The sequence below is a fragment of the Canis lupus genome, chromosome 5, assembly GCF_003254725.2.
Source record: "Canis lupus dingo isolate Sandy chromosome 5, ASM325472v2, whole genome shotgun sequence".
NCBI classification, from domain to species: Eukaryota; Metazoa; Chordata; class Mammalia; order Carnivora; family Canidae; genus Canis; species Canis lupus.
In genome coordinates this window covers 67,816,942-67,840,078 of record NC_064247.1, presented here as the reverse complement: position 1 = coordinate 67,840,078, position 23,137 = coordinate 67,816,942, and the positions used below count along the sequence as shown (strand labels likewise).

Here is a 23,137-nt window from a genome sequence, read left to right as displayed (position 1 = left end):
TTCTAGAAGAATGCTCAGCTTGTTGGCACTCATTGCTCGGGGGCCGGAGGGGTCTAGTATCTTCTTTCAGAGCACATTCACTGCCCCTGGGTGTCCAGGAGCTTTCAAAGTCCATCTGTTCATAAGCCCAGAACGCCCCCCCCCCCCGCCCCAAAACAATGAGCTGCTCCCCCACGGCAGTGTCGACCGTCAATACCTCTGTGTGTCCGGCTGTCCTCCGCCACCATCCCCTCTCTCTCTCCTGCCCCAAACCGGCTCCAACACAGCCAGTCTGTTCTCTTCGGGGGAAGCGCCTGGCCGCTGAAAACCCTGTTTATTCCCGGGAACCGTCAAGACTCGGGCTTCACTGGCACTGAAGGTATTTTCAGCTTTGGCATCGCCGGACAAAGTGCCCTCTCAGACTTGGGATGAACTGGGCCCTGTCTGGGAGAGTCGGTGTCTGGCCCCAGTGGGAGGCCCCGGCCGGCCGTGGGGCTTTCTCGGGGTTGCACTCTGAAGGGCTGTCAGAGGTCAGGCCCTGCAGCCTCCTGAGGCTCCTAGGGACAGCCTTGAGGATCTCCTCCTGCAGGCTGGCGTCTTCCTTGCTGCCTCTCATGTTTCCCTTGATCTGTTCTTAGAAGCCAAAATGACTTGAAACTTAAAAAAAAAAAAAAAGGTTGTATTAAAGTTTCACATGCCAGAGAGGAATGCACACTCATTGGCTCGCTGGCGGGCGACTCTTCCCCAAGTGCAAATGCCAGGCCACCGCCCCAGGGTGGGCTGCAGAGAGCCTGCCGGGCCCCTGGGCCCCTCCCACAGTCCCACCCCCAGGGGTAACCATTCCCCCCTCTAATGGCACAGGTTGGTTTTGTGTGGTCCTGAACGTGACATAAACGGAACCGAGCATGTTTAATCCCTGGAGTCTGGCTTCTCCTGTTCGGTTGCTGCCTGTGTCATTGCATGCTGATGGGCCTTCAAAGCATCAATCTGACCCTATCACCGTCAGCTGTACCGCCCCACTGATGCTTCAGGACTCCTGGCCACCTGGCCCTGTCCTCCTCTGTGACCCTGCTGTCCCCCAGCTCACAGATTTGTGCCTGTCCTCGGTCATGCCAACACGGTGAGCATCCCTGAGCCTCTGTCCTGGTGGTCCCTGCTGTCTGGAGTTCCCCTTCCTTGAGATTTCAGCAAGACCTTGCTGTCCACCCCAGCCAGAGCGGTCCCTGTCCCTTCACCTACCGAGAGTTAACATCCCATTCCCCGGGCGCTTTTCTCACACCTTCTGTCTCTGTCTATTAGCTGTGATGTCTCCTCCCTCTCTCGAGGGCAGGCTTGCTTGCTTGCCTGCACATCCGAAGGACTCCGTGGCCACCTGAGGGCTTGCCCTGAGATTCCTGTCCGCATGGCTGTGGAGATTCCATAGGCTGGTGCTGTGGGATTCTTGAGCACCAAGAGTTGGGTGAGCCGTGTGCCTTCAAGCTTGGTACATGAGCCAGGGGCCGTGACTCATCCTTCCAGATACCACCCAATACTGGTGAATCAGGCATTTCAGCAGAAGGCGGGTGCAAGTGCTGCCAGACCCATAGCCTGGAGCAGAAATGATCGGAGGAGGGAAAGACACAGTCGGTAGGCAGCTCCAGAACCACTAGTTCTCCCCTCATCTTCTCACCCTCCCTCCTCTACGCCTGAGAGCAATTCAGAGCCTCATCGTCCTCTTGAAGAACTGGAAAATCAGAGGCTGAGGAACCTTCTGGGCAGCACGAGGCTCGCCGTGGTGCAGTCACAATTCAAACCCAGGGCTCACCCAACAGCCACGCTTTCCCACACCCCCCTGGGGCAGCCCTGGACTGCTTGTCTTCGGGAGCCTGTTTCCTGATGCTTATCTGAAACTTTGCTAAACATCCACACATGGGCAGGAAGGCAGGCGAGGGGCCCTAGGAGTGAGATACTAGGTATTTTGAGAATATATTAATTTTTTATCCAGTCACTTTAAAATGGCTTTTCTCATATATTATCTTGGTTTATATTGGACATGCCTGGTTTTTAGTTCTTTTTTTGAAAAATGAGTTCTTCTTTTGCCCAGGTCTTTATATATTCACAGTGTAGTAGTTAAAAAAATCGAGGGGCACCTGGGTGGCTCAGTTGTGCGTCTGACTCTTGATTTGGGCTCAGGTCAGGATCTTGGGGTCATGAGATTGAGCCCCGAGTTGGGCTCTGTGCTCAGGGTGGAGTCTTGAGATTCTCTCTCTCTCCCTGCTTCTCTCTCTTTCTCTCTCTCTCTCTCAAATAAATAAAATCTTTTAAAAAAAGAATTGGATGGGTTTCACATAGGGTCTTGTTAGCCATCTGTCATTGGTTGTGCGCGAGCCGGGGCTGGGTGCAGAGTGGCCGCAGGGAGGGGAAGGGGCTGCCTCCTGCTGTGTCCACCCCGCATCCTTAGAAGAAGAGTTTAAGGAAAACCAACTGGATCCCATGGAGGAGGGGAGACACCCCCTCATGCCATGGATGTCTGGTGCTCACACCCAGACGCTCCTCTCTGGAGGTTCGGCCAGTCCTGGGATCTGCCCCAGACATGTTGCGGGGGGGGGGGTCCCTACTCCCCGCTCCCAGCCACGGCTTCATTCCTAGAATTTTGGGTGGTTTGTGGGCATGAGTGAGATCTACCCTTGGCCTCAATCATATTTGTATTTCTCCTCTGTGCTTCAGAGGAAGAGCAGAGCCTGGGGCCCCCCTGGCCTTTCGGGTTCGCTGCTGCCCCATCGAGTAGGCGTGTCACTGCATGAGCCTGGCTGACGCGTGCTGGAGGTTAAAGCTGTCCTGATGTTTCGGAGAGCCGTCCCTACGGGCCAGGGCAGGCCAGTGATCAGAGTGTGACGAAGCATCGCATCCTGCAGGCATTCTGCGTGACTGGGAGCAAGTTGCTTATCTGTTTGGAGCCTCCGTTCCCCCGCCTCTAAGACGGGGCCCTAGCGGTGATCCCAACCGGGTGTGGAGTGCGGGGAGTGGAGGGCCCAGTGCAGTGATTGCTGCTCCGTGCACGCTCCAGAACTGTTGGCTGTGGTATTTGTGATAAATGTTTGTGGAGCAGTTAATACTCACTGGGGTATGAAGTGGAACAGGACTCAGTGCCAGCCAGTGGTGTGCTGGAACCGGCTCGTTACGTTTTGTTAAATTTTTCAGAAAGCTTGTGATCCAGTTAAACACAACCATCATTAAACATCAAATTATATGAAATTACAGTTAAGTAAGTCCTAGGTAAAATGAAGGTAATGAAAACTCACAACTTAGCCCGTCCTAATCTTTTACTACACTTTACTATTATCTCTGCCTGCAAGGTGATTGGGGTGGCCCCATCCCTGTGATAGAAAGACCACATGATGGTGTGCCATCATGGGTCCTTCTAGAAATTCCATGTGCGGTGAGCTCCCATGAGTTGCCTGAAATTGGCCACAGTGGGAATATTTATACCAAGGGAACTGATGAACACTACATATCAGGGTGATTTTTAAAAGTTTTTATTTATTAAAAAAGTTTTTATTTATTTATTCGTGAGAGAAATAGATAGAGAGGCAGAGACATAAGTAGAAGGAGAAGCAGGCTTCCTGTGGGGAGCCTGATGTGGGACTCGATCCCATGACCTTGGGATCATGCCCTGAGCTGAAGGCAGATGCTCAACCACTGAACCACACTGGCGACCCAAATTTTTTTTTTTTTTTTTTGAATGTCAGTTGTTAGACCTTTACCAGCATACACTGGTTCCAGCCCTCAAGAAGCATGCAGTCTTAGCTGGAGAGGCTTAACACAGTGATGGTGAGGTCTTGGGCACCTACCACTTCCTAACTCAGCTAAGACTGAGCCCTGGAATGAGGTGGAGCTTCATGGCAGTCACGGCAGGTGAATTGGGTCATTGTCATCAACATGAATATGTCCCTATGTACAGGCAATTCCTGGCCAGATAGTCAGCATTAATGCCCTACACCCAGTTCATTTTAGTTTTTTAAATTTTTAAAAATTTTAAGTAGGCTACATACCCGACGTGGGGCCCAAACTCACGACCCCAGCATAAAGACTTGCATACTTTACTGACTTGAGCCAGCCAGGCTCCAGACCTGGTAGTTTATGACATCTTGGAACCTGCTTACCCAGAAGCTGGGAGAAAGAGGCCATGGCTCAAGGCATGAACTGAGCAAAGCATGTTTCCAATTTAGGGGACAGATTTTAACCCCTGCAAGCATTAGACATTTAATATGATTTTAAAAAATTAGTTTTTGGGACGCCTGGGTGGCTCAGTGGTTGAGCGTATGCCTTTGGCTCAGGTCGTGATCCCGGGATCCTGGGATCGAGTCCCACATCAGGCTCCCTGCATGGAGCCTGCTTCTCCCTCTGCCTGTGTCTCTGCCTCTCTCTGTGTATCTGTCATGAATAAATAAATAAAATCTTTAAAAAAATAAAATAAAAATTAGATTTGTGTCAAGGCAGCGATGGGGCTTTGAAATAATGTAATGAAGAGAGAACAGTCTTTACTCCACTCCCCATTATTAATCCTGGCCTTCTAGAAACTTCTTCAAACAATGCATGTGGGGCACATGTAGCATCACCATCAGCGTTATAACAGCTAATACTTATGAAGTACTCCTGTTCATGATCTCGTTCATTCCTCAGCACACAGCTCATCCCATGACCCTAACCAGGCCAGGTGGATGAATCCCTGCTCATCTGTGGACCCTGCTGCGAAGGACGCTGCTTTCTGGAAGCCTCCTGGCACACAAGCACGTCCGCAGACCTGTCTGGCTTGTTCACCGCTGCATTGCCAATGTCAGACAAGCCCTGTAATTCCCCTGTACCCTATAGACGTGGCAGCCGGGGCCCAGAGAAGGTACGTGCCCACGCCACGCCACTGGTGAGGGGCAGTGTCGGCAGTTGACTCTGCTCTGTGTGCCCAGACGGCCCGTGCGGCGGGGAATGATCCAGCCAACACCACGCACAGCCCTTATATGGCTCTCCGGACCTCGTCGGGAGGATGAGACCCGCACATTCATTTCATAAATATTTATTGAACATGGACTTGTCAGTTGTCGGCGCTTCAGCAGCAAACAAGCCCGGCAGGTCTGGGGGTGTGACTCAGCAGTGACCCTGGAGCTAAATCTTAAGTGAAAGAGCAGGAATTAATCGGCCTGGCCCGGGCCAGGGAGGGGGCAGGTTGGGGCCGCGGGATGAGCTGTGGGAACAGCATGTGCAGGAGGGAAGAGCTTGGCACATCTCAGAGCTGACGGCCCACGAACTCAGGGCTGAGATTCATCTTCCTGGCAGGCTTTCCCAAACACAGGCCGAGGCGGCCCTGGCCGGAGGACGCCCGGGGCGCCCAGCGCGCTCTCTTTCTCTTATTGCTCCCCGGGGGAGGGTTGGGGGGCGGCCTTGCCCTGGAGGTAACCACGAGGAGACCCCGATGCTAGATGGGCCCCGGCAGGGGTGGCGGGGTGGATGCAGAGCTGATACCACGACGTGTGTTGAAAGTTCCACCTGGGACGCCTGGGTGGCTCAGCGGTTGAGCACCTGCCTTTGGCTCAGGGTGTGATCCTGGAGTCCTAGGATCGAGTCCCGCATTGGGCTCCCCGCGTGGACCCTGCTTTTCCCTGTGTCTTTGCTTCTCTCTCTCGGTCTGTCTCTCATGAATAAATAAATAAATAAAATCTTAGAAAAAAAAAAGGAAGTTCCACCAGCTTGCAGCAAGCTGGATTTCAAGCTGGATTTTGCTCCATCTTGGACCTGGCCGCACAGCCTCACCAACACCGGGCAGTTGTCTCCTAGACTCAGTTTTTTTTTTTTTTTCTAATTTTTATTTATTTATGATAGTCACAGAGAGAGAGAGCGAGAGAGAGAGGCAGAGACATAGGCAGAGGGAGAAGCAGGCTCCATGCACCGGGAGCCCGACGTGGGATTCGATCCCGGGTCTCCAGGATCGCGCCCTGAGCCAAAGGCAGGTGCCAAACCGCTGCGCCACCCAGGGATCCCTAGACTCAGTTTTCTTTTCTGTAAATTGGGGTTGGAAACAGCCACCACCCTGGCGGCTCCAGATGTGTTGAAGAGGTCTGGGCAGTGTTGTAGGAATTTGATTCCCTGTGACTTTCATTTGCCAGGCTGGGGTCTTGCCGTTGGCCATGAGGCTTGAAAGCCTCATTGCTTCCCCCCCCCCCCCCGGGTGGACTGACATCTGCATCCTCGTGAGACCTTGGCACTGCTATCATGTTTGTACTCTCATGGGCTTGGTTTTGCAATTGTGGCAAAGGAGAACCATAGCTTCTGGTGAGTGTTTCTGCCGCGCGGTACGGCTGTCCACGACACGTATCTCAAGCCACCAGAGATGGGCCCAGGCTGACAGAGTGGAGGAGGGCTTCTCTAGAAACGAGGTTTGCCCTAGGGGAACCAGAGATCCAAAGAGTCTATGCCAGGGGTCAGAGGTCAGCTCGCCATGTGGGAGTCAGGCGCGGCAGCAGAGGGAGGTTAGATGGGTGCCACGCCCAGTGATGGAGGCATGTTTTGATGAAAGGTCACTGTGTTGTAATGTTTTAGTCCCCTGAGGTGACACATGGGTGCCTTCTCAGTTCCAGAACCACTATCTGACCCAGAGGCCGGCGTGGAGGGGGCTGCCGCGGGGTCCTCTCCCCCACAGGGTGCTGCCAGGAACCCCTCCAGGAAGCCCCCTCCCAGGGAGGCAGGGCAGTGTAAGGAGAGGGCCCGGGGCCAGACAGGCTGGGTCCCAGCACACTGTTTCTGCTCACCAGCTTTGCGACTTCAAGCTCTTCCGGAAACCTCAGAGGCCTTACTCTCTCCTCTGTAATGGGAACATTAGAACCCAAGCCTCGTGAGTTATTGGGTGGGTGAGATGAGAAATCCAGGGACTGGCGCACAGTAGGTCTCCCTCCGTGTCAGCCTCCCTGGTCGGTTGAGCGCTGTACTTGTCACTGGGAAGCCCCAGGCAGCCTCAGATACTGCCTATGTCTCATTTGAAGAAAGGATTTTAATGTTGTGATTGTAGGTGGGAAAGGGGCTGAAGTACTTTGGCCCTAAGTTCTGGTTGAGCTGTTGGGGTAGCAGATGCACAGGCCCGGGCTGCCGGCGATGCCGCAGTGAAGTGGGCCTCGGCCTCCTGGTGAGCCATGCTCCCTTGCCTCCTTCCCACAGCAGCCAGTAGGGTATTGGGAACGCAGTCCTGATCAAGCATGTACTGCCCGACGCACATATTAGGTTGCCAGAGGCCCTACAGGCCAGGGGGCTTCGCCCACAGAGATTGGTTTTCTCGCACTGCGGGAGGCTGGACGTCCGAGCCCCCACTGCAGGCAGGGCTGCTTCCCCCCGAGGCCTCTCTCCTGCGCCTGCAGATGCCGCCTTCTCCCTGTGTCCTTGCACAGCCCTCCCTTGGTGGGTGTCTGCATCCCAGTCCCCTCTCTTATGATGACAGCAGTCAGACAGGGTTGGGGTCCACCTAGTGACCTCATTTTAACTTAATGACCTCTTGAAAGGCCCTATCTCCACATACAGTCACACTCTGAGGTGCTGGGAGCCGGGCCCCCAGCCTGTGAATCTGGGGGAGGCCACAGCTCAGTCCAGAAGCCCATGCTTTTTTCCTTTGTGCCGGCACCATGGGGGCCCCTGGGAGGAGAGCCACTGTCTCTGTCCTACAGTGCAGACTTGGCAGGAGTGGCACGATCCGGGCCTTGCTCCTCCCCAGCCCCCTGAGCTCTGGCCAGGCCAGAAGATGTTCAGGACCAGTGGTGCACGGGGTGTACTTCCTGTGCAAGCCATGAGCGGCGTGACCCAGGGCGTGTGCATTTCCCAGGCGGTGACTGGCCGAGGCGAGGCAGAGGAGGCCCTTGGAGAAGTGTCTTGTCTTGTCTCTGTCCTTTCGGTTGTGTTCTCCTCTGTCGGGAGGGTGTGACTACACCCTGTGAGTGATGCTCCCATGAGTGGTGCTCCCATAAGTGGTGTTCCCAACTTGGAAGCTGCCCTCAAGGCCTTACAATTTCTCTTTGGGGCCATGCAGACAAGGACCAGCCTACAGGTCCTGCGTGCAGGCAGTTCCGTCATGAGCACAGTGAAGGCACCGTGTCTTGTCTTTTGAAATAAGGCTGCACCAGTTCAGAACTTGCCCGAAAAATGTACTTGGAACCAGCAACTGCTTCCTTGTCTTTTCATGCTTTGACATTGTTTTCCTTTTATTAATTGATAATTTTAAAAAAACAGACAAGTCCAAAGGATAGCACGGGCTCCCCACCTAAGTCCTGTCCCTGTGGCCACCCTCCTTGGGCCACCACTTTGCGGGTCTTCCCAACTCGACCTGTCCCCGTACAGTAAACAGTGGTGGACAGTTTGCCTTATTTGCTTAAGATTCTTAAAATATAAATGATATATTAAAAAATCGAGACAAGGTCCATCGTATTCTCCTTCCCAGATTTTCTTCCCTCACCCTGGAGTCAGCCAGCATCATGAACTTGGTCTGGTTCTGTTGTGGTTTTACCATATAAACACGCACACACACCCCATATACTTATATGTACATGCAAACACAGACATGTGTGTACGTGTGTATAACATATGTATATAACATGCACACATAGCATACACCTAGATGTATGTATGCCTATATCCACATCTACCCATGAATTACACAAGATATGGTCTGTATGTTTTAAAATTTGCATAAATAATACCATTAGTGTCCTATTCTCCAGCTCACTTTTTTAACCCAACATCGTATTTGGGGTTTATTTGTGCTGACGCTTACGGGGTTCTAGGTTATTACACCTGTTGTGTAATACTCCACTGACTCCCCACTATTTACCTGGCCCCTGGTGACAGTTGTTTGAATGGTGCCCACTGGGGATTTAAGCCCCACTCAGGCTTTAGTCTAGTTGAATCACATTTGAGTTGTATGAACAATTCATGCCCCATGGCTTCGGGGATGCCCTGGCCCTCAAGCTGCCAAGACGCAGAGTGCAACAGACCCAGTTCCGTCCTGAGGCCTGGTGGGTGCTCTGTGACGTTGGTCTCTGCTCTCGCTCCATCATGGATCACCATCCGGCGTCACTGTCTTGGCAACTCTGTCAGCTTGGCCTTTTGCAGCTGGAAAAATGTTCATATATGGCCGTGCAACTAACCCTGGAGAGAAGTCAGGACTCCAGGGGTCTGCATTACTGGTTCGATTCCCAGTAGGGCAGGCAAGGGCCCATGCGCAGGTCCTTCTGTGCCGTCGGTTCCCTGGGGCTCTGCATCTCACCCACTCCAGAGGATGCCGGGCCTCCCTGCTGGACGGTGGCTATTTTTGTCTGAGGCATGGCTCGGTCAGGACCCTGGAGAGTTTCCAGGGTTGCCCTGTTCCCATGGCTCCTTGGCTCCCTGCTCTGCCTCGCACTCGTCCCTCTGCCCCTCTGCGTCGTGCCCCTGACGATGCCTCTGCTGGATGTTGTCTTGCAAACCTAGCCAGCTGCACCCATGAGAGCTGGCTCCTGCTCATGTGGAGGAAGACCAACCAACGAGCTCTGGTGGTAGGACAGGGCGTCCCGGTGGCCCAGGTGGCCCGGCACCCTGGCGGGGTCCTGCAGCGCCTTCCTCCAGCACTGCCCCGCTGCTGGTGACTGTGGTGTTCCTTGCCTCTCTCCTCAGCCTAAGTGGGAGCTCCCCGAGTCGAGGCACAGTGGCCTCTTTCATCTTTGTGTCCCAGGGGCTGCCACAAATAGATGCCCGGTCAGGGTCCCTTGGAGGTGAAGCAGAGGCGAGATGTATGAATAAACATGTATGAATGTATGAATAAACACACACTCCCCAGCCCTGCCTTGTCCTCTCGGACCAGACGACAAGCCAGGATGAGGGTGACTGCACCTGTCCTGTCTGTGGGACCTTCGGTATTGAGCTTCCGGGAGCCTTGGTTTTCATGTCTGCAAAGTGGGCAGAGTGATAGCTGCTCCTGGCGGCTCGAGCCCAGGCTGGAGCTGGGTTCATGCTGACCGCCCGCCCCTGCCCTGCCCTCTGCTTCCCTTCAGAGCTCGCGCCCAGCACCGCCTCCGGAGCCCAGCCTGCCTCCCCTGCCCGGTCCTCGCCGCCTGCGTGGCACCATGAGCCTGAACGGAGTCGTCCCCTTGGGGCTGGTGCTGCTGGTCTGCGGAGCCCAAGGCTTTTTCCTGCCTAACGTCACCCACTTAGAGAAGCTGCTCAGCAAATACCAGCAGGACAAGCCCCACTCCCGCGTGCGGAGGGCCATTCCCCGGTCGGACAAGGAGGAGATCCTCATGCTTCACAACAAGCTGCGAGGCCAGGTGTACCCCCCGGCCTCTAACATGGAGTACATGGTAAGCGCGGGCGCTCCCACGGGGGCCGGGGGCCTCTGCTTTTGTCTCCGGGGTGGGGGTGGGGGTGGCAGGCTCGGGGTCTCCCGGCAAGAGGGGGTCCCCTGCCTCTGTTGTCGACATCACAGTGGCACTGGGGAGTCCCCAGGACAGAGGAGCCCAGCCCAGGCGCCCACCCCTGGCTCCCCACTGGCTCTCCTCCAGGCTGGTAGAGGCTCTCAGGGCTGGGCTTTGGGGAGCCCTGAGACCTTGATGTGCCCTTGACCAGTGGGAGCCTCGGCCTCTCGTGGTTCTGTGACAGTCTGATGACGGAATGCCCTGCACAGGTGCTCACGCCTGGGGCCACGGTCACCGTGGGGACTGAGCACCTGGGCCTTCCTCCGGCCCCTTTAGCTGCCCTACTCTGCTTGAACAGCAGCAGGGCCAAGCCTGTGAGAGATAGGGTGTCTGCTCTCTGAGGGGACAGTGGAGGGTCTCCCACGACCCTGGAGAGATCCTGCACGTAGGGAGCAGAAGGGCTCCCCGATCCCTGCCTCCAGCCCTGCCTCCAGCCACGCCTCTCTGTTGCTGCCAGAACCACTTCCCGCAGTCCCAGCCCCACGAACACACCTGCTGCTTTTCTCTCCTCGTACAGACTAGGAAACGGAGGCCCAAGGTCAGAGCTGGGAGTGGCAGGACTGGCCGCGGGACCCCGACTCTCGGCCACCTCCATGCTCACTTTAAACCCTGGCACCCCCGCGGCTCCTGTCCGCTTCCATGGCCCCTCCAGATGTTTTATCCTGTCTGCCCAGCCCAGCCCCCAACACCTCTCACGGTGCCCCCACCAGCCCCCCGAGCCCTGCCTCCTGTAACCTTCCTGACCTCCAGGAAGCCTGTCTGCTGCCCAGAAGCCTCAGGGCCCTGTGAGCCCAGGATGGAGCCCAAATACTCATGCCTGGCGCTCGAGGCCTCCAATCAGGAGTTCTTCTGTCCTGAGAGGCGGCTCCGTGTTCCCCGAGGATGCCACCAGGCCGTCCCTGCCCCAGAGCCCTGTCCCCACCTCGTGCCTCAGCCCATCATAAGCAAGCCTCCCTCCCTCCCCTGGACCCCACTGTCCCTTTCCTGGGTACCTTGTGCTCCGCTACAGGTAGCACATGTGGCCCCTGTCCCTCCCACGTGCCTGTGGAGCCCCTCCTGAGTTGGCCCATCAGAGGCTGTAGGGCAGATGGAAGGCTTGCCCTTCTGGGCAGATCACCGCCCCCAACCCCACCCCGCCCCGAGCAAGCCTGTCCTTTGGAACCTGTGATGAAGCCATGTCTTCATTCCTTCCAGAACATTGCCCAGGCATTCACTCTGAAGGGGTTGTGCTAATCTTGGGAGGAAGCGTGGGCACTCTTCCAAAATACTAACGCAGTAGCTGCTGGCGCAGACCTTCTTAGGGTTAAAGGTTTCGAGAATTAGCGTAGAATTCTTTGTGACTTTGGGTGTGGACTCTTCCCCCATCCTTCCCGGGACCTCGTGGTTTGGCTTGGCCCCGGGGGACAGGGCGCTCTCCGCCTCCCTGGACAGGTCAGCCTTCCTCCTGTCGCCTGCCCACTCCAAGGCGCCCTCCAGGCAGTAGAGAATTTTCCTCGGCTAGGAGCTTGACTGAGCCCTAAAGCCCTGGGATCCTGGTTGTTTCCTGCCCTGCCTCCCGTGGGGAACAGGCTCCAGTTACGATGGTCTTGTCGTCACTGCTCTGTGCTTGTCCAGCGGGTGTACAGAAGATTCCAAGCGAGGGGGGCTCACATACACAGCAGGGGGCGTCAGTACAGCCCAGAATGAGCCTGCCATGTTTTCCTATATTTTTACTTTGTGTTATTTCAGGATTGGAGCTGGGATCTGGGTGCTCAGGTCTAAATGGCCTGCCTGTCGGGGAAGCTGAGCTTTTATGACTATTGTTGGGGCCATCCCTGAGCGGGCATCGTGAGGCAGGGAAGGCAGTGCGAGGCCCGGCCGCTGCACCCCAGGGCTGCCCATCTGCTCCTGTCTCCACCCTAACAAGTGGCACCAGCTTGAGAAAGTGGCTTGAAAATCTAGCTTCCCCCCCCGCCCCCCAAAAAAAAGAAAATCTAGCTTCCCGTTCAGCCCTGCCTGCAGGGGCTTCAGGCTGTCATCCTTTGAAATAGCCTTAGCCCCAAAAGGTGGAATTTAAAACTCCGAAGACTTAAGACACCCTGTTTTGAGGTTTTATAAGTGGATAGGCTCTGGAGCCGGCCTGCCTGGGTTTAGGGTAGCTGCCGCTTGGTAACCGTGTGACTTTAGGCCAGATTAGTTAGCCTCTCTGTGTTAATGCTTCCTCACGTGTCAATGGGGAGAGGAAAAGTACCTTTCTCAGGATTGTTTGAAGGAGTTGATGAGACGATGCATAAGTAGTAGATAAATGTACTAAATAGGGATCCCTGGGTGGCACAGCGGTTTGGCGCCTGCCTTTGGCCCAGGGCGCGATCCTGGAGACCCAGGATCGAATCCCATGTCAGGCTCCCGGTGCATGGAGCCTGCTTCTCCCTCTGCCTATGTCTCTGCCTCTCTCTCTCTCTGTGACTATCATAAATAAGTAAAAAATTAAAAAAAAAATGTACTAAATAAAATGTTGCTATTTACTATTTTAGTAACTATTATTATTTTAGTGGAGTGGGACCAGCACGTGGTGACAGCACGCAGAGCAAGATGCGATCCCTTAGAAGCAAGATAAAGCTGAGTTGTTAAAGTTCTAAATTCCTGCTGTGTGATCTTAGGCAAGTTACCTAACTTCTCTTAGCCTCAGGGTTTTGTTTGGGTTTTTGTTGTTGTTGTTGTTTAGTTTTTTTTGTTTTGTTTTTTTCTGTGACAATAGGAAGATATTCCCCAAGGGCTTATTTCGAGAACTAAATAAGAAAATGGTGCTAATAAGGTTCTCTGGCAAGTGGCAGGTGTTCAGGCACAAGACCTAAGCAGTAGGTGCCTAAGTTGACTTCCTTAATATCCATGTACTGTTTACTGAGCTGCTTTGCATCTCACCTGGAGGCTGGATGCCTGTTCATTCAACCCTCTCCCCAAATCCTCTTCCAGCAGCATCATTGGCCCAGATGGGGAAACAGGCTCAGAGAGGTGAAGCCACTTGTCCACAGTCACCCAGCCAGCACGGGGCAGAGCCTGGCACCACAGCCAGGCTCGCCTCACAAACACTCTCACTGGTGCCCCTCACTGCCCTCTTCTTTCCCTCTTTCGACCCCTGGTCATCCCTTCATGGGGTAGGGGATGTTCACCTGCGCCTGTCCTTCAGTGAGACATGGACTGGTGGGGGGGCGGGGCATGTTCATCTGGGAAAGCACAGGCTGAGTGGGAGGTGAGGGGCAGGTGGGGCCTGGGGAGGTCTTTGAGAGCTGCAGTGAGTGAGGGTGGGGAGTTGGCGGGGGCTGGGCCTCACCAGGCTCGCATTCCCCCACGCACGCACGCATCATTCTGGGGTGACAGTCATGACATGTAATGCTGCCCTGGCAAGGCCACTGAGCCAAAGAGCCTGTTGGCTGTGAGTAACTCAGCACACAGCCAAACCCCTTTGTTTGGGAAACATCACTGTGACGTCCTACTACGTGCCAGGCACGGCTGGAGCCGAGAGGAGGGTGGGAGGTGAAGAATGGGCCTGGAAGGCCCATTCGAGGCCTCAAATGCAGGGAGGGGAGAGCTGGGTCCTTGTTGGGCTGCGTCCTGTTGCAGACCACATGTCAAGTTTGCCCGTCTCCAGCCAGAATTTCAAAAGCCCTTGACCCCCAGAGATCTTCCAGGGCCCTCCCTGCAGCCCTCCTCATGGAGCTGTAGAAAATGTTATGGACGCGGACCAAAGGGACACAAGGTTCATGTTGATCAGAATAAACAGGGAACTTCTGAGAAGCTAGTGAGCCTCGGGCTGGGGTCAGTGCCTGCACAGGCTGTGCCTGATCTCCCTGGACTCTGGGAAGGGCCTCCGCTGGCCCCGTCCAGAGGGATCTTCGTGCACACTCAAGCTGCCCTCCCCCCACCCCCCACCCCCCCACCGTGGATGCTGTCTTCTCCTTCATGGAGCATCAGGTGGCCCCCTGCTTGGAGACAGATTCACCACATTGGTGCAGGTAGTTTATTTGGGAGGAGGTGATCCGTAAGTCCAGAAGGCGGAAGGAGAAAGTCCGACGTCACAGCATGCTACAGGGGGCTCCTGGTGGGAGCGGGAGCTTGGATCTGCTGCATAAGGGGAGCAGCAGGAGGATCACCCACCCAGAGGAGGCCTGTTCCCTCCCCGTCCCAGGCTGTGCCCTGGGCTTTGGAGAAGGATCCCAGGCAGAAGCGGCACAGGGCTTGGTGGGCACGAAAGGGGAAGGCATTGACGGCAAGAGATGAGTCTGAGGGCTGAGTGTACCCAGAATGTCCACTGCAGCCGAAATGGGGTTCATCAGAGGGTGTGCCCCAGGTTCCCAGAGGTGTCTGTTCTAGGCCAAGGCTTGCCCCTGGATTCTCAGGAGTCTCTGTCGTTGAGGCAAGAGGTCAGGGAGGTGTAGGGCTTCATGATGTTCCATACCAGCCCCCCCCCCCCCGCAATTGGCACGGTCCGTGTCCCAGTCCCGAGATCCCAGGGCTCTCCCTGACTGTCGTCCAGTGAGCACCTACTGTGTGCCAGGGGCTAGGGCTCCCTGAGGAGGGAAGAGTGCCTGCCTGCCTGCCTGTGAGTTGGAGCATGTGCCTGATGGCTGAGAGGAGGCGGCCGACAGATGGCCGGAGGGCCGCTTGGCATCTGCTCCACCGCGGAAGAGCACTGACCCCACCGCCTTGTTCACCGCGTTCCCTCCCCGGGAGTCATGTGTGTCCCTGGGCCAGCTGGGAGGCAGGATGGGCTGCGGACTCTGTTTCAGACCCTCTGGCCCAGACCCTGCCCCTTCAGGGTGGGCTGTGCTGGGGAAAAGCTGGATGGGGCTGCTTCTTTTTTTTTTTTTTCCAAAAAAAACAGCAGTAGATTAGGGACGCCTGGGTGGTTCAGTGGTTGAGCATCTGCCTTTGGCTCAGGGCATGATCCCGGGGTCCTGGGATTGAGTCCTGCGTTGGGCTCCCCACAGGGAGCCTGCTTCTCCCTCTGCCTGCGTCTCTGCCTCTCTGTGTGTCTCTCATGAATAAGTAAATAAAATCTTTTAAAAAAAGAACAGCAAAATGCACAAAACATGAAATTTCTGTTCTGACCATCTTTAAGTGTACAGTTCTGTGGCATCAAGTACGTTCACAGTGCTGTGCAGCGGCCACCACCATCACCAGGGCTTAGGTGTCCTTTCACTTCCCGGGCGAGGAGGTGAAGGCCATGCAAGGGGCTTGCCCAGCATCCCGGGCAGGTGGGAGCCCGAGCTGGAGCCGCGAGGACCGCCGTGGGCCAGGCTCCTCCGAGTGCTCTGCTGCCTCGCCCCTTCCCACTTGCTGGGTCAAGAACCCACCCAACGTATGCATAGAACCCTGTGTCCAAGAACTGCGCCTGGCCCGGGCTCCACCTGGGGCCCAAGCAGGGGTGGGGGAGCATGGCTGCAGGTTGGGACCCTCTACCCATCCCTGACCCTGGCCTCCTGGTGCCTGTGTGTCCTCTCCCTGCAGACCTGGGACGAGGAGCTGGAGCAGTCGGCGGCAGCGTGGGCTCAAGAGTGCATCTGGGAGCACGGCCCCACCGGTCTGCTGGTGTCCATTGGGCAGAACCTGGCCGTCCACTGGGGCAGGTAAGAACCGCCGTGGTTCCCCCCTTACCTGTGACTTGGCCACCGCTGCTGAGCACCTACTGGGTGCGGGGCTTGGCGCTCACTGTCCATAGTCATGTTTAGCCCTCAGGACCACCTGTGCCATTTACACATCGGGAAATGGGCTCCGCGCCCAGGGCCACTTCTGAGTAATTGGCAAAACGGATGCGAGCCTGCTTGTTGGCTCCAGACGCTGATCCCTGGGCTCAGGGTTTCTGGAGCTTGGGTGTTCCAGTCCACCTCCTTGAAAGGATTCCTGAGCCCGTTGTGGCTGGCCAGCGGGGAGCTGGCCAGGTAAGTGAGAAATGGGAATGTCGCTCTTGCAGTGCTGGGCCAGGGCGTCTTCTGTGCCCTGGCACGTCTGGGTTCTGCTCATTCTCAAGGCCCAGCCAGTTCCATGTTGAGAGCAGCTGTCCCTCACCTTCCCCTCCTCATCTGGCCATGGGGAGGCTCAGTCTCACCCCCAAGGACCCCATAGCTGGAGGAGGGTCTTGGGAGCGGTCTGTAAGATGTTGCCCCATGGCCTTCCCCGGGGTCAGCTGAGTGCACCCCCGGCTCAGGGCTGGTTTCCTTCGTGGGGAACTTGCCTTCCGGCCAGTGTAGACTCATTAGCCGACCAGACAATGTGGTGTGTATGCAAGGCTCTGGGGTTTGGACCCAGGGCTGGCCAAGGGCTCAGGGCCCACCTGTGCTTTGCCTGTATCATTGAAAAGTTGGACTGGGCTTATCGTATCCCCTCAAAGCACAGGTGGCCTGACCTGCAGTGCAGCTCTTTCCCAGCTCCGTAAGCGCCTGCATCGGTGTGACCGCGAGTGGAACGCTTCCCCTAGGTCCCTGCCTTTCCAGGATGGAACCTGCGCAGGTGTCCTGAGGGCTGCAGACATCTGGCTTTGCAGAAGTGAATCAACACGTTGTTTTTGGTTTTTTTTTTTTGTCCTCCGGTGAATTCTGCTTTTTTATAAAAATCAGTTTTCCGGTTTCATGAAAAGAGAATGTCTACAGGGAGAAAACCATCATTCCACTGGTCTGGCTCAACAACCAGAATATTCTTGGACTCCTGTGTACCATCTGGCTGTGGGCCGGCATATTTTTACATACTGGTAATAGTGGCCAGGACAGCTTTTAATTCTCCCCCCCACCTTCTCATACGATATCAGACAATTCTTCTATTCCATAGAGGTCGCGGCTATCGTCGTCGAGGCTGCCTTCGGGCTGCCCAGCTGCCAGCTGCCAGGTTACAAGTTAGCCGTTCCATCAGGCTAAGTGCCGGGACTGATGGCGCAAAGGCCACAAAGATCTTGCCCCTGCTGGACGCAGAGGGCCATCTGATTTCACAAAGAGCCCCCCTCATCCTCCAGGGGCTCCCGCAGCAGCCTGGCCATGGCGCTCCGGGGAAGCGGACGGGCGCGGGTGTCCCCACACGGCCCTGTAGCTCTGTGGCCGGTGGCCGCGGGCGTCCTTCCCCCGGCTGGCCCCGGCCACGTCACTGACCGCCACCATGCGCTCTGGGCTGTGACCGTAATTGTTACAAGACCTCTAACTGCCCGGCTCACCACAGCGCTCTTAGGAACGGCCAGACCCGTTGTGCCTTTTCTCTTTGATTCGAAACCGTTTTGTTTACACTTGCTGGTGACGCTGACCTGACCGGGGATTTGCATCCAGTTTATTTTCTTTCCTGGGAGGAAAGTAAGGATGCCAACCCCGTGGATGGGGCCGAGCCAGGAGGCAGTGGCCACTCATGGAGATGACCAGGGTGGGGGCTGGGGTCTCCTCACCTGGGGGCGGATGAGGGCTCAGGTGATCAAATCCTAAATAGGAACTTCTTGAAAGGCTTTGCCCACGTGACAGCAGAGCTCTGCACACCTGCAGGTTTCCGCACCTTGATTTCATTTCCTTCCTTATACCGGAGTCCTTGGGTCCTCAGCAGCTGAAGAATGAAGCCAGTCATGACGAAACAGAAACCTGAGTCTCTGGGCTCTTGTTTGGGGGTGACGGGGACCCGTGTGCCCTCTTCCCCATAGCTGGCTATCTCACAACTTTTAGGCCTTCCCCGGCCCTTCTGTGCATTACCTGGACAATTACTTACTCATTGTTTTTCTCTGCATTGACTTTAAATGGACTCATGTTTTAAATCAAGTTGCGTTTTAAACAATAATATCTGGGAAGTACAGGGTTCGTGGGCTGCATATATCTCCCCAAATATACATGAGGGTAAGTACATAATTGTAATATGAGAAAATGACTCACTGGGGGCCAGGCAAACGTTTCCTGAACACACAGGTGGCTTGTGGGCCACCCAGGAACACCCCTGGATCCCAGAGGGGCTCCAGGGATCCCCAAGGTACGCTCTTTGCAAGCTTGGAGTTTAGGCACTGACACAGGTGCTGGGCAGGACTGGGGGCTCTTCACCCAAAGTAGCCCCTCCTCCAGCCTGCCCCGTGGGCAGCAGTGCTATGAGCCACCGTCTCTGCCGGGTATCATGGTGGCCGGGACGTAACAATGTGGTCTGCCCCCGCAGGTACCGCTCTCCTGGCTTCCACGTGCAGTCCTGGTATGACGAGGTGAAGGACTACACCTACCCCTACCCCCACGAGTGCAACCCCTGGTGTCCAGAGAGGTGCTCTGGACCCATGTGCACCCATTACACACAGGTAACACTCGCGGCGTCAGCTGAGACCTCAGCCCAGGACCCCCAAACCCCATCACTCCCCTGGCTGTGCAGGACTGCTCCCCGGTTGGAAAACTCTGCTCTGTCATCACCATAATTTTTTCCTTTAATTTGCTGTTACTTAAAGTATAGCTGCTGGGCTGAGCTTGTGTTTGTGAGGCCAGTGCAAGAGACCGACAGCGCTGGAAACCTGTATGGCGATTTCACATCGCTGGTACTTTTTCCACGTGTGTGTTTGTTTTTGTTTGGGGGCGGTGTGTGTTCCACAAACAGATGGATCTTCAGTGGGTTAAGGAAAAAACCCGGTCCTTCACTCCTTTAGCGCCAGCACCCTGTCTGTAGATCCAGGCCGGATTCTGTGGCCCCGCTGTGCCTCATCCCTGGCTCTGACACATGGATGTCATCTTTTCAGATAGTCTGGGCCACCACCAACAAGATTGGCTGTGCTGTGAACACCTGCCGGAGGATGAACGTTTGGGGAGATGTTTGGGAGAATGCGGTCTATCTCGTCTGCAATTACTCTCCAAAGTAAGAACAAGTTAACATGGTTGTCTGGGTTGGGATGCATTTGCCTGCCATGGAGGACCCAACAAAAATGAGCTTAAACGGTGAAATCTCTTTATTAATTCACAAGACAAGACATCTAGAGATTGGTGCATCCAGTTCAGCCTAAAAGCTGAGCAGTGTCAGTGAGGACTCAAGCTCTTTCTGTTTTCCTGCTGTACCATCCTCTCTTCATGGTTCCGAGATGGCTGCAGAGCACCGGGCATCACATCTTCCCAAACCAAATGGAAGAGAATGGTAGAAAAGGGCTTTCTCTTAGGCCTTTCTCAGCCCTGGTCCACTTTCCCCTTATGTCACGGGCCAGAACTAGACCACTCACAGACAAGCGGTAGGGGCACGAGGTTTCCCTAACTGGCTTCGACCAATGACATTGCCCAGTTGGCTTTGCAGGTCATCTTCTGGGACTCCCTGAGCAAATCAGAAATGGGAATAGCTGTTGGCTGGCCCACCAGTGGGGTGTGCCATGGGGAGAGTCTTTTTTTCTCTGAAAATATGCAGCAGACAGCACTCTAGGAAATGTATTCACGCTAGACCTAGCTTTTGCATTTTTATGTTTTCCCTTCTAGCAAAGACCACATGGAGCCTCTGTGTCTCAGCCCCCCCCCCTCCTCCCAGCATCCTGATAGCATCCGGGGGCCATATACCCCTCAATGTACTCATTCACCTCCTTTGCCCATCAAGTATGTGCTGCTTCTCGGAGCACTGCCCTCCCCGCGTATGGCCTGCGGTTTGCACGCCGGCCGCTGGGCTGGCCGCCGCCCTAGCACCGTGCCTTGCACACAGTGTGCCCTCAAGGCATATTTGCTCGGTGACTGAAATGAAACGCAGTGACCTCACTTATTTGGTTTGGGTCAGGAGTGGCCTCGAGGAGGCGGGATGAGGGGAATCGCTGAGGTCAGGAGGAAAATACACGCTCTCCGTCGGGCGTCTGGCATGTCCGTGCTGGCCGTGTCTCAGCAGCCCACAGACGTGAGGACAGGCGGATTAGGTCATCATCACTGGGGAGGGACTCCCGCCCCGTGCAAGAGCTGTGACTGGCCCATGATGGGGGGACCCCCCGGCAGAGTGGCAGGTGGGGCGTGAGGGATGATTATCAGACTCTGTATATAGAGAAAAAATACACATGAAGATCCTATGAGAAGCCGCCTTCTGCCCTTCCCAGTGCCCAGCTGCTTTCTTGGGAAGAAGAAGAACACGTAGGATACACACTGGTCTCAAGCGTGCGTGTGCATGGGCTAGCCGGCGCTGGTGGCCGTGACCAAGGGCCAGGGGCTGCGTGTCCCGGGGGGAGGCACGGCGGGGCCGGGCGCTGGCGCTCCTCTTCCTCGCTGCATCCCCACATGGCATTTCTTCAGGGTGTGCACGCAGAGGGAGGCAGGGAGGCCGGGGGGCTCCCCGGTGTCTCCTCTTCTAGGGACACCGATCCTGCTGCATCAGGGCCTTTCCCTGTGGCCTCATTTCACCTCACTTACCTCCTGGGAAGCTCCACCTCCACACACAGCCACCCTGGGGGTTAGGGCTTCAACGTAGGAATTACAGGTGGTGGGGAGACACACAGTCAGTCCGTGGGACGCATGTATACCCAGGTAACTACCACCCAGCTGAAGATGGAGCATGTCTCCAGGGGCCTGGGATGTCCCCCACAGGGGCCACCATTCCACATCTCTCCCCGCTGGTCAGTGTGCCTGGTTTGGACCCTCACGTGAACCGACCAGCCACGTCTGTCCTGCTCTGCTCAGCACGTCCTGCTCACCACTGTGTGTTCGAGGTTTGTGTGCTGTATTGCCTGTTCACTGGGCCATCCTGATTGCTGTGTGGTACTCCGTGGCATCCATGGCCTCTTTCCTCAGGAGTCTGAGGGCCTGGCCATGCAGGACGCTGACCTGGGCACCAGAGCTTGCAGCCAGCACCCACAGGGCCCCCGACTCCCTGGACAGCCATCAGACAAGCTTGTTGGTTCAGCAAACGCTCACAGAGCACGCGGCCCTCTTCATAGGCCCTGGTCCGAGGGCCGCCACACCTCACCCCCTCACCACCTGACCTGCTGTCACCCTTGTTACAGAGAAGGAGACAGAGGGTCAGGGCTGAGGGCAGCGCTGGGGTGGCGTGCTGGCAGGGCCGGAGTGCAGCCCGGGGAGTCGTTCTGGACAGCTCGGCTGAGGGAGGCCGGGGCCAGGCTTGGCTTAGCAACGGGGCTCTGGCTCTCCTTCCTGAGTGAGCCAGGTCAACCCTGAAGGAAGTTTCTAGAAGGAATCACAGAGATGGGTCCCCAGTCACTCCAGCTTGTGCTGCCAAAGGCCCAGGCTCTGAGAGAAGGGCTTGGGAATACCGCTCTGCACCTGCTACCCGGCCCTTGGAGAACTTGAGAGAGAGGTGGATGGTATCCATGACATCCAGAGGGACCTTGGTCCCCACCCCAAGGGCAGAGTGGTCAGAGGCTCTGAGCCCCTCCCCTTGTGTGCTGTGTGACCTTGGGCAGGTCACTTAAGCTTTATGAGCTCTAGGAGCCTCCTGGGTGTTGGCAGGACAGAGGGACCTGGTTGATAGGAGCTAAGTAAACACCAGGTCCTCCCTAGAACATGCTGATATTGAGAAACAGCTTAGAAGGAGGGATCTCAGCAGCTTCCAGCACGAAAGTATTGGGGCTGGGGTAGGGGTGGCCGACAGCGTTCAGTCTGTAAGGCAGGACACGGGAGATGCAGGGCTAGGTGGTGCACACAGCAGTGCCACGGGCCGAGGGTGCTGGGGAGGAAGGATGTGTCGCAGCTCCCCACGGGGATTCCTCTAGCATCCTCTAGACTCTGGGCAGCTGTCTCCCTTCCTCGCACCTGGCACACAGCGTCCTTCCTCCCCTGGACAGCCCAGGCCCTTGGGCGGTGGCCCCCCTGACGGTGTTTTTGGCGTGTCCGCAGGGGGAACTGGATCGGAGAAGCCCCGTACAAAACCGGCCGGCCCTGCTCCGAGTGCCCGCCCAGCTACGGAGGCAGCTGCAACAACAACCTGTGTTACCGAGGTAGGAAGTGACTTACAGGCCGCCCTTGGTGGCCGTCCCTTCTGTCTGTGGGTCCCGGAAGAGCTGTCGTCACACGGGAACATGAGCACTGAGGTCAAGACGCCTCTGCCTTCCCTCCCCCTGCCTGTGCAGCCCTGAGCGGCAGGTGTCCCCCTCTGCGGCCCCGGGGGTGCTCAGCGCCCAGCTCCCTGGGGACACAGGGCTGTGCTGGCACGTGCTCCCCGTACGCATCTCCCACGGCCACCGCCGGAGCGGATGCTGGATGCACACACGTCCCTGCCAGAGTTGGGCTCATGGTTCGCCGTCAACACACAACAAACAAGAAATGCAGAGCACTTGACTAGACGGTGCCCGTCCCGGATGACCCCCTCCGGGCTCGGCCAGGCTTGCCCCTGGGTGGTCGGTCTCCTTCCTTCTACCCTTGTTTGCATCTTGCTGACGCCTCACCCGATTTGTCATCGCTGCTCATGCTGCCTTCCCCCCTTGGCTGAGGCAGATCCCTGGCTTTCAGAGGCCGGGTACCTGCCCCCTGGATTCTAGTCAGCCACCAAGGTGTCCCCACTACCCCCACTGCTGTAAGGAGCGCATCTTGCCTAAGGTGCTGCTCACGATTTTCAGTATTTTCTCAGGCTCTCCGCCAGGAGGGACAGAGTGGGGCCAGAGGGACAAGCCAGGGGTTTGTGTTTGGGACACGCTGTTCATGTAGCTGCACCCGCAGGCCCTGTGACAGCAGAGGGGGCGTGTGGGAAAGCTCTCCACGTGGGGCTTTCCCCATCAGTCCAGTGGGCTCTGGGGTGCAGAAACAGATGGGCTAGGGTGGGGGTCCCAGACC

General features: G+C 56.2%; 1 protein-coding gene across 1 annotated transcript in view; it reads left to right on the top strand.

Moving 5' to 3' along the window:
- CRISPLD2 (cysteine rich secretory protein LCCL domain containing 2) overlaps positions 1-23,137 on the top strand; it is a 64,722-nt gene that overhangs the window by 6,026 nt on the left and 35,559 nt on the right. Inside the window, exons 2-6 of the mRNA XM_025427022.3 lie at positions 10,017-10,322; positions 15,924-16,042; positions 18,579-18,711; positions 19,141-19,256; positions 22,205-22,305. Of these exons, the coding sequence (XP_025282807.1) occupies positions 10,089-10,322; positions 15,924-16,042; positions 18,579-18,711; positions 19,141-19,256; positions 22,205-22,305 (703 nt within the window). The 5' untranslated portion in view covers positions 10,017-10,088. The remainder of the gene's footprint in view (positions 1-10,016; positions 10,323-15,923; positions 16,043-18,578; positions 18,712-19,140; positions 19,257-22,204; positions 22,306-23,137) is intronic.